Here is a 12,295-nt window from a genome sequence, read left to right on the forward strand (position 1 = left end):
ATTGTTGGAAAGGTCAATCTCAACAGTAACGTATGTCAGTCTGAAAAGGATACATCACTCCTGCTTTGAAATATTGACCTCGGACCTTGAACCCAGTCCATGTTTGAAGGCTTGTCATTTAGCAACAGGAGGTGCTACACCCATAAGCCCAGCTGTTATAGAAAGCTCTGGACCTCAGCTGTCATGTAGATATGGTCACCAAAGTTTACCCACTGTAAGCACTGTAAAATATGGTAATAAGCTATTTTCATGTCTGAAACACTGGAGTTATCTATGTTATTTTATTTATTCTCATGCAAGTAGAAGGAGGCAGTTTAATAGAGCGTTAAGCAGTCTGCAAAAGTGCGTTGAGGAACAAAGAAAACTGAGGGTTTTTATGTGTGAGCATGCAGCTGGAGGAGTTTTCTTGTAGACTCAGCAATCCTGGTCCAATGGCTCCTTTAGATGTTTTCTGAGGGGCGTACAGACACCTCCTTCTCTGTGGTTCCTTTTTGCTCACTTTACATTCTGCTAATTTTCCTAAGCTTGCATCTTGCCGCAAGACCTCTTCCTGCTATTGAAATTGGCCTTTTGCCAGAGGCTGCAAACTGTTGAGGAGCACAAGAGGGAGGGAGATGTGTAGCCTATTGTATGGAGGCAGAATAAGCTATGGTTTCTTTTGTAAATAATAGTACTATAATGGGTACTATAACTGATTGATTATAATATATAAAGTAAAAAAGCATACTGATCATAGAGTATAGAAAATATGAAAAGCATGCAGTTATGGATATGAAAGGTGTATGCAAACATCTGTACATTCTGTCTAGATATTCGTATGAAAATAGAAACTGCAGATTTAGGAGAAAGATCACACATCAGTAGCCTATAACAGATAAAAACTTTCCAATACAAGAATCACATTCTTATTACACAACATAGTGTTTACAGCTACAGAAAGTCACATCACTAATCTTCTAACCATTATTGAAAGTTTGATCTGTTTGAAACATGTTACACAGGGAAAAGCAAATATCCACTGAATGAAGAATATTTATTTACATTATCACTAATCCTCCTATCACCCCAAAGACGAACATTAACATTGTCTCCAACTTGTAGCTGCAAGATAGCGCTGTTAGATCCAGTGATGGGGTGAGATGGAGCATGACCGTACCATGACACTATCTGGTTTCCATTTTGGTACAAACTGCCACCACTGGTTCCATCACCTCCCCAGAAGAAGGAAGTGTAAGTGAAGAAATAGACTCCTTGCACTGGTGCTGTAAAATAACCTGCAACAACAGAAAAGTACTTAAAGGTCTAATATGTAATATATTTACTGTAATAAATCCAAAAATGAACCCAAAGCCTCATCAGATATTAAGAAAACATGCTAAGTTGAATTACTATCTTTTCTGACAACAGTCCTATTTGCCAGATATACCTGTAAAAACGTAAACCCAGCTCGCTACAGCTGTAACATTAGGACAGCCATGAAAGCAGCAAACAAACGAATGGGATCAACGGATATAAATTCTACCTGACCTAAAAAAAAAAACGCTTGCGTGACCAGAGACGTTACAAACCCTGGGTAAATATTGGAGATGTATTTAAAAGATGGAGACAGATTAGAGCCCAAAAGGATGTAGAGTTGGCTAATTTCCTACTGAACAGGTAGCTAAGCATTAGCTCCAGGCTAATTTATCATGGCTGTCATTTCAACATTTGTGTAATCACATTGAATTATATAGTTAGAGTACCCGAGTTGGTTACTTGCAAAAAGAAATTGAGACAAAGCCAGAAAAGTGATCCCAACTGGTCCTGGCTAACGCCGCCATGCTAACCCTGCTAACGTTACCGGAGGACCAGGCAAGCGGGCCACGGCTGTTTACAACGTGTAGACTGTTCAGCAGCCATAGCCGACAACAGTGAGTAATTTTAAGACGATAGAGGGGGCTGATATTTGATATGTTGGGCATACAGACATGATGAACAACAGTCCAAAGCGATGAACATGCCGCTACAGCAGCAGCTAGCTGTGGAGTGGCGCTTAGGTGAGGATAACGTTAACCAAGACAATGCAGAGGACGTCATATCTTTAAACAGCACCCTCTTTGGGATTTCTGCCGGCATGCAGTTTCGGGTGTGCATCTGCCAGGCTAGAATAGTGATAAAGATCATGGAGAAGAAACGCAAAGGAGGTGCAGAGAAGCTGCGTGAGAAAAAGAAGCGCTGCCAAATGGACAGACATGTTTTGGGCAGTAGCAGGACCTTCATCAGCTCCTGTGGCCGATGATAGCGGTGCTGGTGTCGGCTACAGTGACATGCAGAGTGAGGAGGAGACTCAGGAGGAGAGGGACAGAGGGAGGGAGTGAGACTACAACCTGCGGTAAACACAACTCCCCTTAAAACACTTAACCCCTTGATAAAACTGAGTGGTGGACAAACTGTTGATGATAACACTACTACAACAATAAAAGAAATAGGCATGCTATACTGTATCATTGCATTAGTTTGGCTACGTGCGCGGGTACCTGAGTCTTGACTGATCATTTTCTCACCGTTTTATTATTATTAGACTATATTAGCCTGCCTTTCATTCAACAAAGTAGCCTACATTTTAATAATAAGCAAAACACCACCTTAAGGTTCATCAAACCTTAAGCTTGTGCATTATTGTGGTCCTTAAAGTAGCCTAGATAAACGTTGCACATCATGCAAGCTTTCTTAATGAGAATTGTAGCTTTTCTATCTGCACTGGCAGACAAAAACTTATGATAGACCTCTTCAAATTAAATACATACATATATATATATTACATATTCAGGGGAGCGCAAGGACAGCTGGTATTTGTGATGTGGTGCCGGTCTGGGCCAAAATGCCAGGGCCAATTTTTGGTCCCAGTCCGTCCCTGCTGCTACCTATAGCTCGGATCCTGCATGTGAATTGGAAAAAATTCTAAAGGCGTGATGATTATGCAACAATATGTAGCCTACGTGTTGTGCTGCTGTTTCATTATTGTTGTTAATAACAGTGTTATGTGTTGCTGCTGCTGTTTTTTTATTTTTATTTTATTTACAGTTTAGTGTATTGCACAGTGGTTTGTGTCTCAGTAATGATCAGTGGTGGAATGTAACTAAGTACATGTACTCTAGTACTGTACTTGAGTCCAAATGTTGAGGTACTTGTACTTTACATCTGTTACAGCTTTAGTTACTAGTTACTTTACACATTAAGATTTCTGTACACAAAACACATGTAGTTTATAAATCTGATCTTTGATTCTAAAGTAAACTAGCCAACAATATAACGGCTACAAGTCCAGCTGAGATGATGAGACCATTAAACACTAGTTGATTGACAGTACTGTTTGGTTTGTTTAAAGAATATGAGGATTTTTAGACATTCAGTATTTTCACTTTAACTATTTCAAGTACATTTTCCTGATGATACTTACATACTTTTACTTAAGTAACATTTTCAATGCAGGACAGTATGGTATTAATACTTTTACTGAAGTAAAAGATCTGAATATTTCTTCCACCACCGGTAGTGATGTTGTGATTTTGTTCTGCACTGATGCAGATCCTGTAGCCTACCTGTTGGTTTATAAAGATAAAAGTGATTACCAGCTTGCTGTTGAACTGTGACTCCAGGGAATTCTGCTGCTTTGCTGTTTAGTAGGGCTGGACCCGAATATTCAAATATTCGTTCGGTGGGTTGGTATTCGATTTTAAAATTTGACATTCGAATATTCGTTTTTTATTTTTTTTATTTTGGTTTATGTATTTTCTGCATTTATCTCTCGTTCACACTCCAGTCCAGTTGGTGGCGGTAATGCACATTTAAGTTGGTTTGCCAACCGCCAATAAACTACAAAGAAGAAGAAGATACTGTCGAGTTAACGCATGACGCCCCACTCCGGAGCATTTAGCAAGCTGGGCAGAGAAGCTAGCGGCGATAACCTATATGTCAATGGCGATAACAAGTGCGGAAATGGAAAACAAAGTCACAAAGTGTCCCGTAGACGGACGATGATCCTTGAAAGGTTAAAAGGTTATTAATTCTGAACGCGTCTGGCCTGTCTATTTATATTGCACCAAATACGTCACTGCACTCCCTTGTGAAGTCGTTTTGATGAAAGGTTCTCAAAATAATCAACATGCAAACAAACAGACAGACACATAGAGATTCCTGCCTTTATTAGAGATAATAATATGTTCAGCCCCCTTCTCTCCAAGCTTCGAATATTCGGTACTCATTACTACCGAAGCTTCAAGCTCAAAAATGGTATTCGGACCAGCTCTACTGTTTAGTTACATTTCCATTGTAATTGTTTTGGTGCTGTGGTGGCAGAGGATAATATCTGGTATTCTTACCACACAACACTTGGGTAATGGGACAGAGCAAGTAAAAAAAAAAGGTTACCTGGAATAGGAGAGGAACACTAAATACTGACCTGTGACTGGGCTGTAATGTCCTCCAATGTTGGACAGAACATTTCTGTACACCAGAGCATAAAGAATATTTACAGGACCAATGGTGCCATCTGTGCCTAATGTAGCAGAAAATGCAACCCGATGATGTCCTGAGGGATAAAAACATGAATACATCATTACTCTAAATTTGGTTCCTTTTTTTAAATAAAAAACAAATAAACAGCATGTCAGAGTTTCTTGATCATACCTTCCAACATACAGTACCCACAAATAATCTTTAAGGCAGAGTTGATAAGAAGCAAGAAAAGAGTTGGTCCTTACTCATGCATGTCAAACTTTCTGCCTCTCTGTCCCTCCCTCCAGCCACATTTCCACTTCCCCAGCCCCCTTCACTGCCACCTCACTCCTACATCCAACCATTCCCTCCTGCCCTGCCGTAACCCCTTTCAGCCATTCTGTTAGCCATTTTCCTTATTAGCCTATTGGTACATATACCATATATAACATATATACCAGCTCCTTTTCCCCAGTCAGTTGCCTTGTTTTTTGAGCCACCTAAACTCTGCCACATGTACCTGCACCTATACTTGGACCTAACTGGAATCTTTATCCTGCCTGCCTGCATCTCTTTCCTGCCCCGTTCATGTTTACCTGTGGACTCTGTTACTTTTGTTTGGACTTTTATACCCATGCCAGTAAGCACATGCAGGCATACCATCATTCTATCAACAAATCCCTGAACTGAGCCTATATTAACTATCTGTGAAACTTTCAAATCCAAGCAGACACATACAATCTTTTTTTTATTTTTATTATTTTTTATATACAATTACAACAAACATCTATGTGATTATGTGTAGCAAAAACCCATTTAGTGTTGAGTTCCTCTCAAAAGAAGTTTATGCTCTCTGCACTAAAACAACAAGAGTGTGAGAGAGAAAGTTGCTCATAATTTGAAGCCTTGAGATGTTGCTATTATTTGAATAATTTGAAACACTGTTAAGACGTAACATTATGTACATGTATTTCTGCCAAAGGAAACAATGTGCAACCACAATTTTGGTGTAGCCGAATAATTCAGCTCAGAACATGTGATTGGCATGACAAACTATGGCTCTGCACAATCATTGCTTTAGTATATGTTGTATTACCTTGATCCACTGCACTCAGTTCAGTCACTCTCCTGTCCAGTGCAGCCAGCTTCTTCTCATTGGCCTCCAGCTTTTTGTTTGTTTCCTCCATGGCTGTCACAGTAGCTGCAAGCCTTTCTCCCAGAGCCCCCAGCTCCTTCAGCACAGTGTAGATGGGTGGTTCACAGCTTGGCTGGGTTGTTGATGTTGTTGTTGTTGTTGAGCTTGTTGTCAAAATGGCTGGCGTTTCTAGCCCTTGGTTTAAATTCTGGAGAGCATCCTTCTCTACCGAGTTATCCTCCAGGTCTTCGTGTGTCAGCCTAGTGATATTGGTCTCACCTCCAGTCTGGCATTCAGATAGACCAGCAAGCAAACACACAACCATCGTCACTGAGAATGTCTCCATTCTTCAGCTTGGAAGGTACTTCTTACATACAGTATATTGAAATGATGGTTTACTGACGGTGAGGAGATATATGTTTTTATAAGAAAGTCCAGGTTAATCATTGTTTATAGAAAGCAATGCATAAATCAAAGCTGCAGCAAAAACAATAACAACTTTACCGTACTTCCTTATGGCATCTTGACAGTAGTTGATAGGATTTTTTTATTGAATTACGACTTAACCTTGGGTCTACATCAAAGCAAGTCAAGGTCACTGTGTTTTTGTTCAAATCTACCTTTATGCTTTTATGTGCCCTACAATATTTTGGAGTATGAAGTGAAAGATAATCTTAATTTCCTCCTTGATAAACAAAGTGCATTGTAATAGTCTTTAGGCACTGTCCAGGTTTCAGTGGTGGTTCTAGACCATTTTTAAATGGAGGGGCCAGGCTGGGGCCACATGCGATTTTAGGGGTACCAAATATATTAAGTGTTACATATCACCAACCCTCCATGGATTTGGTTCTACAAAAGACTACTGATAAACATATAACAATGAAAACAAGAATACTCATTCATTTTTAACCTACATTTTCTTTATCACTGCACATTATTAATATCCCCTCAGATCCCAGGACAGCCCCTGCCAGGTTTTAGAGCACATTTCAACCGTATTTACAAATGATCGGCAAAAGAAAATGCTAATTAATATGCTTCTATCCACTACCATTATGTAAATATTAAAGGTGAACACAGTTGGTGGTGGTAATTCTCCAGTGAGGGACCATTCAACTTGTTTACTCTCGGTTAGCTATTAAAAGCTAGCAGCTTATATTCCAAATGTTTAGAGGGAGGGGATTTGAGGAACGGGAGGGTTGGGGTGCTAATTGTAGCACCATCAAAAGAAAATTGTAGATGGAAAAACAAAGAGACAATTCAACTTTACCACTGACATGGAGTATACAAGGTATCCCCTGGCCATGGAGTGAAAAACATAATGAAGAAAATGAAGGTATGAAACCAGAAACTTGACTAAAATCAGCAGCATAGTTTATCATTCAGAATTGTACACCTGACATTTGACTTGAAATGTGACACTTGACAAGTGAATTTAGTCTGTCTAGCAATAATCATTAACAGAATTTACAGCATAAACATCTTATCATAAGTAAACCTATGCCAGTTTCCTTATGGCTCATTGACAGTTGTTTGCTGTTCAGAACTTGTTATTCCACTAATACTACTTGTCAAGATGAAAGTTAACTCAGTCAATGGTGTGGAAATATTTTACTGGTCTCTTTATTGACTCTCCATTAAACTCAAACCATTGAAATTCATCCACATTTTCTTCCTTGATGAACATTACAATGAAGTGAGTGCCAAGGTTCAGCTGAAACCGAATCTCTCTGACCCATTAGTTATTAATAGCTGCTTGTTTATGCAGTGGGGAAAGTTAAGTCAGAGAGAAAAGGACTTAAGGAGGACAGAAAGCTTTGCGAAGGCAGAAATACTAGATGAATATGAGAGAAGAGTATATTCATCAAGACAATATTTTTTTCTGGATGTCCTCAGTATTTATAAATGCCACCGAAACACCACTATAGGAAGTAGTTCAAAGAGACAGTTAAGCCTATAGCCACAGACATGGAGTTTACCCGCCGTTACCTACCAATGGAATGGGAAGAGCGATGGAGGAGAGAGAAGGAGAGAAGGAAAAGAGTGATTGAAGAAGGTGAGGAAGATGGGATAGAACAGGACAACCGCGAGCTGAGGAGGATCATAGCTTACAATGACTCCAGGATGGGGTTGACAAGTGGGAGGGGTAAGAAAGGAGGGTCAGAGGTCAGGATGAGTGGTAGTAGTCAAGATGGAATTGGGGCGCATATGAGCGAGGAGGCATTTGGGGATGAAGGACTTGGTGATAATGTCCACACATACCACAGCACAACCTATCCTCAAGAGCTATTCGTTGCCCTGAAGAAATTCTGGGATTCATCTCTTCTCACAGACCTAACTCTGGCCACTGATAATGGTAACACCTTTGACGTGCACTTCCCTATCCTTGCAGCTGTCAGCTCATTTTTTCGAGAGAGGCTGAGGGATGAAAGTGGAGAACAATCAGACAATGATAACAACATTGAAGTCCAAAGGCGGTCAGTGTCTCTGTCCCCTGAGGTTGATCATGTTGGGCTACAGGCAGTTTTGGAGTTGGCCTACACTGGAGCTGTATTGTCTTCAAACAAAGACAGCATGGCTTCGATTATGGCTGCAGCTCAAGCACTGGGCATCCCTAGAGTACTGGATCTCTGCAACAAAGAAAAGACATTAAAAGAAGATGGAAGTCCTAAGAATGAAGAGCGAAAGATATTTGCCCTAGAAGAGATGAAGATTACTCTTCAGTCCATTAAACAGTTGTGGGCAGACCGCGTGTGGTGTGATGTGATTTTAGATGTGGACGGGACTTTATTTCATGGTTAGTAAACATTCATGCTATTCATGCATTCTATAGGTATCTTGTTGACAATTATTTGATACTGATTAACGGTACTCTTCTTTTGTCTATCTCCAGTCCACAGAGTTATTCTGGCGGCAAGCAGTGACTACTTCCGTGGCATGTTCACCTGCGGGATGAGGGAATCCTATCAGACCTGTGTTGCCCTTCCCTTCCTGTTAGCTTCTGAGTTAGAGCCTCTAATTAGTTTCTCCTACAGTGGGACCCTTCCACTCAGCTGGGACTGTGTCTTCGAGATCACGTGCACGGCCCTCCAGCTTCAGTTCCAGCCTGCCCTCTCGCTTTGCCTTGACTTCATGCGAAAGGAAATGGAGGCAAGCTCCTGCCTGGATGTGGCATCTTTTGCTGAAGCCTACGAGATGTCAGATTTGCTGGAGGAAGCCAATGACTTTGTTCTGAAGAACTTCTGGGAGGTGTCGGCCACGTCAAAGTTTCAGGACCTACCAGCAGAGAAGCTTCTAGACATCATCCGTTGTGATGGTCTGTGCGTCCCCTCAGAGTTGGCTGTATTTCGAGCTGTAATCTCCTGGGTTGAGGCTGATCCAGAGGAAAGATTGGGCCAGGCTGGCATACTGATGACTGGAGTCCGCTTCCCTCTCATGACTTTTCGAGAGTTCAGGGAGGTAAGGGCCATTAACCTGCGCTTGGAGTGCTTCGGAAACAAGAAGGTGGAACTCTATAGTTCAGCACTCAAAGAATTTGTTTTCAGCCTTCCGAATACCCAGGATCAGTGCCGAGTCCGACATCCCAAAGATGCTCTCATTCTGGTCGGGGGAGACCAGCTGAACCCAGATGTTGGTCTGCGCATACCAAGCAAGGAACTGTGGTTTGCAAACTCCCTACGCAGTGGTACAGGGTTGATGAAGGAGATGGAGTGGAGGAGGCTGGGTGAGATGCCAGACAAGCCAAAGTTCAGGCATGGAGTAGCAGCAATGATGGGAAGATTGTATGTGGTTGGAGGATGTTACTTTTATGCTAAGGATGACGTGATGAAATCGACCTACAGGTAAAAATAAACAGTGCACAAATATTCTTCTCTGATTTATTGTCACACAGATTCAAAACTGTGGTCTCACCGTTTCCATCTTTACCTTTACCTTCATCGCACACATGCTAGTTATGATCCTGCGCAGGACAGCTGGAAGAGGCTGGCTGACATGCAGGAGTTCAGAAGCAATTTCTCAGTTGTGGTACACGAAGAGCGTCTTTACGCCATTGGTGGAGATAAGGAGATCAACACCAACTTAGACAGCGTCGAGATGTACAACCCAGACACTGACTCCTGGAGGTAGGATTAGTCATGCTACGCTTGAAGCATTCTACTTGACACAGTATCAACCTTTCAAAGCATACTGTAAGTACTGGGGCAAAATGTATCAATGCCTAGCTTTATTGTGCCCCAAATCACACATATCAGGGATGTGTTATCTTAGTATTGAGTAAACATGCTTTGTTAATCTTTTAACATTTAAAAGCAGAGACATAGACTATTTAAAAGTGGTCAATGTTTATAATATATTTTTGAACAAAATATCTAGGGTTAAAGCTGTGAGTTTACATTTATGTTGACTATATAAAACACTTGAAAAGATAGATAAGTTCATATCAGTTAAGATTTAATTAAACGTTCTGCTTATATAGTTTCTTAAAAGCCTAAATAAAACCACTACTGTCGTTTAAAGTGATATTGACAATTTATTCAGATTTCTCATGAATGCATCCAAGTGAAAAGAGACCACACTGACATCTGGTGAATTGTATGCTTTGTTACAGTTGGTTTGGTTCCTGCTCCTCATTTAGCTGTGAAGTTCTCACTATAGAGTGTGGTCAACACCCTAATATGGTGCTCTACATATACTGCGATTAAAAGCAGCTGTTGGATGCCATTTTTCCCACGATACAACATTTATGGTATAAATGATGTCGGCATATAAAACAAAGAAGTCCCAACAGTCAAACTGAAGCTGATTTCCTAAGATTTTCTATATATACTACTACATGACAGCATTCTCCTTTTACGTTTGTGATTAGGTTTAATAGTAAATTATAAAGTAAAATGACTTGTGATTATTCTGATGTTAAAATGTATAGCTTTGAAGCTGCAGATTGTTTGGACTGAAAACTAAAAAGATCGATTTGTCTAACCCCTCCACTATACTCATGTCTAATGTCTCTTATTCCATTATCTCAGCTTTGTCCAGCCCCTGGACCAGGCTCTGAGCGGCCATGCTGTCACTGTCATAGATGGAGGAATCTTCATTTCTGGAGGTTTCAACTGTAAGTATGAATGTCTGGTTTCCATGTACCTGTACCACCCAGAGAGAGGAACCACCTACCTGGCAGACATGACCCACGACCGGGCCCAGCATTGCATGGAGCCCCTGCGAGGCCATCTTTACGTCGCTGGTGGTGTGTGTAACCTGAGAAAGTTTTACACTGACCAACAAGCTTGTGAGGTATATGATCCTGTGGCCGATTCCTGGACTGCTTTTGCATCACTGTCTGTGCCCCATGTAAGTGCAGCCTCAGCCGTCCTTGAGGGGAAGATCTATGTACTGGGAGGATACTGCCAGGACGATTACAGTGAATCTGGACTGGTCCACCGGTTTGATCCCATCACACAGCGATGGCAGAACATGGGCAAGCTACCTGGGGCTGTTACTGACATACGGGCCTGTCTGCTCCGATTACCCCAAAATTTTAGATTTTAGTAACTGGCTGGCATGTTTTGCTGTGATGTAGTCCTAAAATTCAATTAGTTAATGTGGTTCAGCTAAAAAAATCCTGTTGTTTTGTCAGAGACGTGGTATAAGCATAGAAATGTAAGTCCAGAATGACTCTGTTTTAAACATGTAATATATATTAGGGCTGGGGCGATATATCGATATAAACAAATATATCGATATATTTTTAAATGAGATATGGAAATAGACCATATCGCATATATCGATATAGTTCAAATGTGATCCTTGCTCCCATAGATATGTCGCCGTGAGGTTCTAAACATACGTCAAAACCCCGCCATCTTGGAACAGGGGTCCGAAGCATTCAGATCAACGCTAAAGATGCCGGACTTTTGTACTGCTTAATTATGTTCGATAGAGGAAATGAAAAGAACAAACAGCATGGATAACATTTAACAGGTGACAATGTGTTTTATGATTATATATGCCGCTTTCGACCAGCAATCTGAGCTCCGGCAGCGGGAGGCGGAGAGCCCCGTGGGCGGCGCGGCTCTCTTCCCCGGGCAAAACCACAGCTTCGCCTCGCTGTGCGCGGGTCCCCGCTGATCCAGATCGGACCAGCCAAAGACAGAGTTGTGACCGGTAGGATCTTAACGTAGTCCAGGACGAACTGTATGTCGATATCGGCGGAAAGTTCCACTAAGTTTGCGCGGCAGGCGGACGGAAAGAAGCTACAGCGGGGGGGCGACCGTCTGCGGCTGCAGGATCTGGAGCTCAGTGCCCGTTAAAATTACATGTAACGGCTTAAATACATACAGAAATAAATAGTGGAGGAATGAGCCTGGACATTTCAGTCTGTTTAAACTTCACCTTGAAGCAGAAACTCTTAGTTCAGAAGGGTGAAGTTTCCGTTTGGACTCAGATCTGTGAACCGATCATAATAAATTTCTTTGTTTTGTAGTCGATAGTTCATCTTTTAGTTTACTTAAGTGGAATCAGTATCAAGTGGAAGAATGGGACTATAACCTAGGCTTACAGGCATGAGGCATTACATTTTGAACAAAGTAGATTATATTAATATCAAAAGCTTAATTGACCTTTGGAACGAATCACAAATAGCCTATGGAGCTTTGATTTCAAAAAAGTTACTCCTCTTATACAGTA

The 12,295-nt window shown here is 41.3% G+C and overlaps 2 protein-coding genes across 3 annotated transcripts; one reads left to right on the forward strand and one right to left on the reverse strand.

The window, feature by feature from the left end:
* Nucleotides 1-525: 525 nt before the first annotated feature.
* On the reverse strand, nucleotides 526-6,354 carry cbln11 (cerebellin 11). The gene is made up of 3 exons (XM_039823141.1): nucleotides 5,573-6,354; nucleotides 4,442-4,570; nucleotides 526-1,274 (listed from the first exon to the last, which is right to left on the reverse strand). Exons 1-3 carry the CDS (start codon nucleotides 5,955-5,957, stop codon nucleotides 994-996), a joined length of 795 nt encoding a protein of 264 aa, XP_039679075.1. The 5' UTR covers nucleotides 5,958-6,354; the 3' UTR covers nucleotides 526-993.
* A 470-nt stretch (nucleotides 6,355-6,824) lies between these two features.
* Nucleotides 6,825-11,325, forward strand: si:ch211-63p21.8 (kelch-like protein 33). 2 transcript variants are annotated; one of them, XM_039823418.1, is made up of 5 exons: nucleotides 6,825-6,947; nucleotides 8,004-8,408; nucleotides 8,505-9,453; nucleotides 9,565-9,735; nucleotides 10,639-11,325. In XM_039823418.1, the coding sequence occupies exons 1-5, from the start codon at nucleotides 6,851-6,853 to the stop codon at nucleotides 11,156-11,158; spliced, it is 2,142 nt and encodes a 713-aa protein (XP_039679352.1). In that variant the 5' UTR covers nucleotides 6,825-6,850; the 3' UTR covers nucleotides 11,159-11,325. The 2 variants fall into 2 exon arrangements, with proteins under 2 accessions (XP_039679352.1, XP_039679351.1); XM_039823417.1 differs by having other exon boundaries at nucleotides 6,874-6,947; nucleotides 7,309-8,408.
* Nucleotides 11,326-12,295: the final 970 nt, after the last annotated feature.

The sequence above is a fragment of the Perca fluviatilis genome, chromosome 14 (assembly GCF_010015445.1).
Source record: "Perca fluviatilis chromosome 14, GENO_Pfluv_1.0, whole genome shotgun sequence".
Lineage (NCBI taxonomy): Eukaryota > Metazoa > Chordata > Actinopteri > Perciformes > Percidae > Perca > Perca fluviatilis.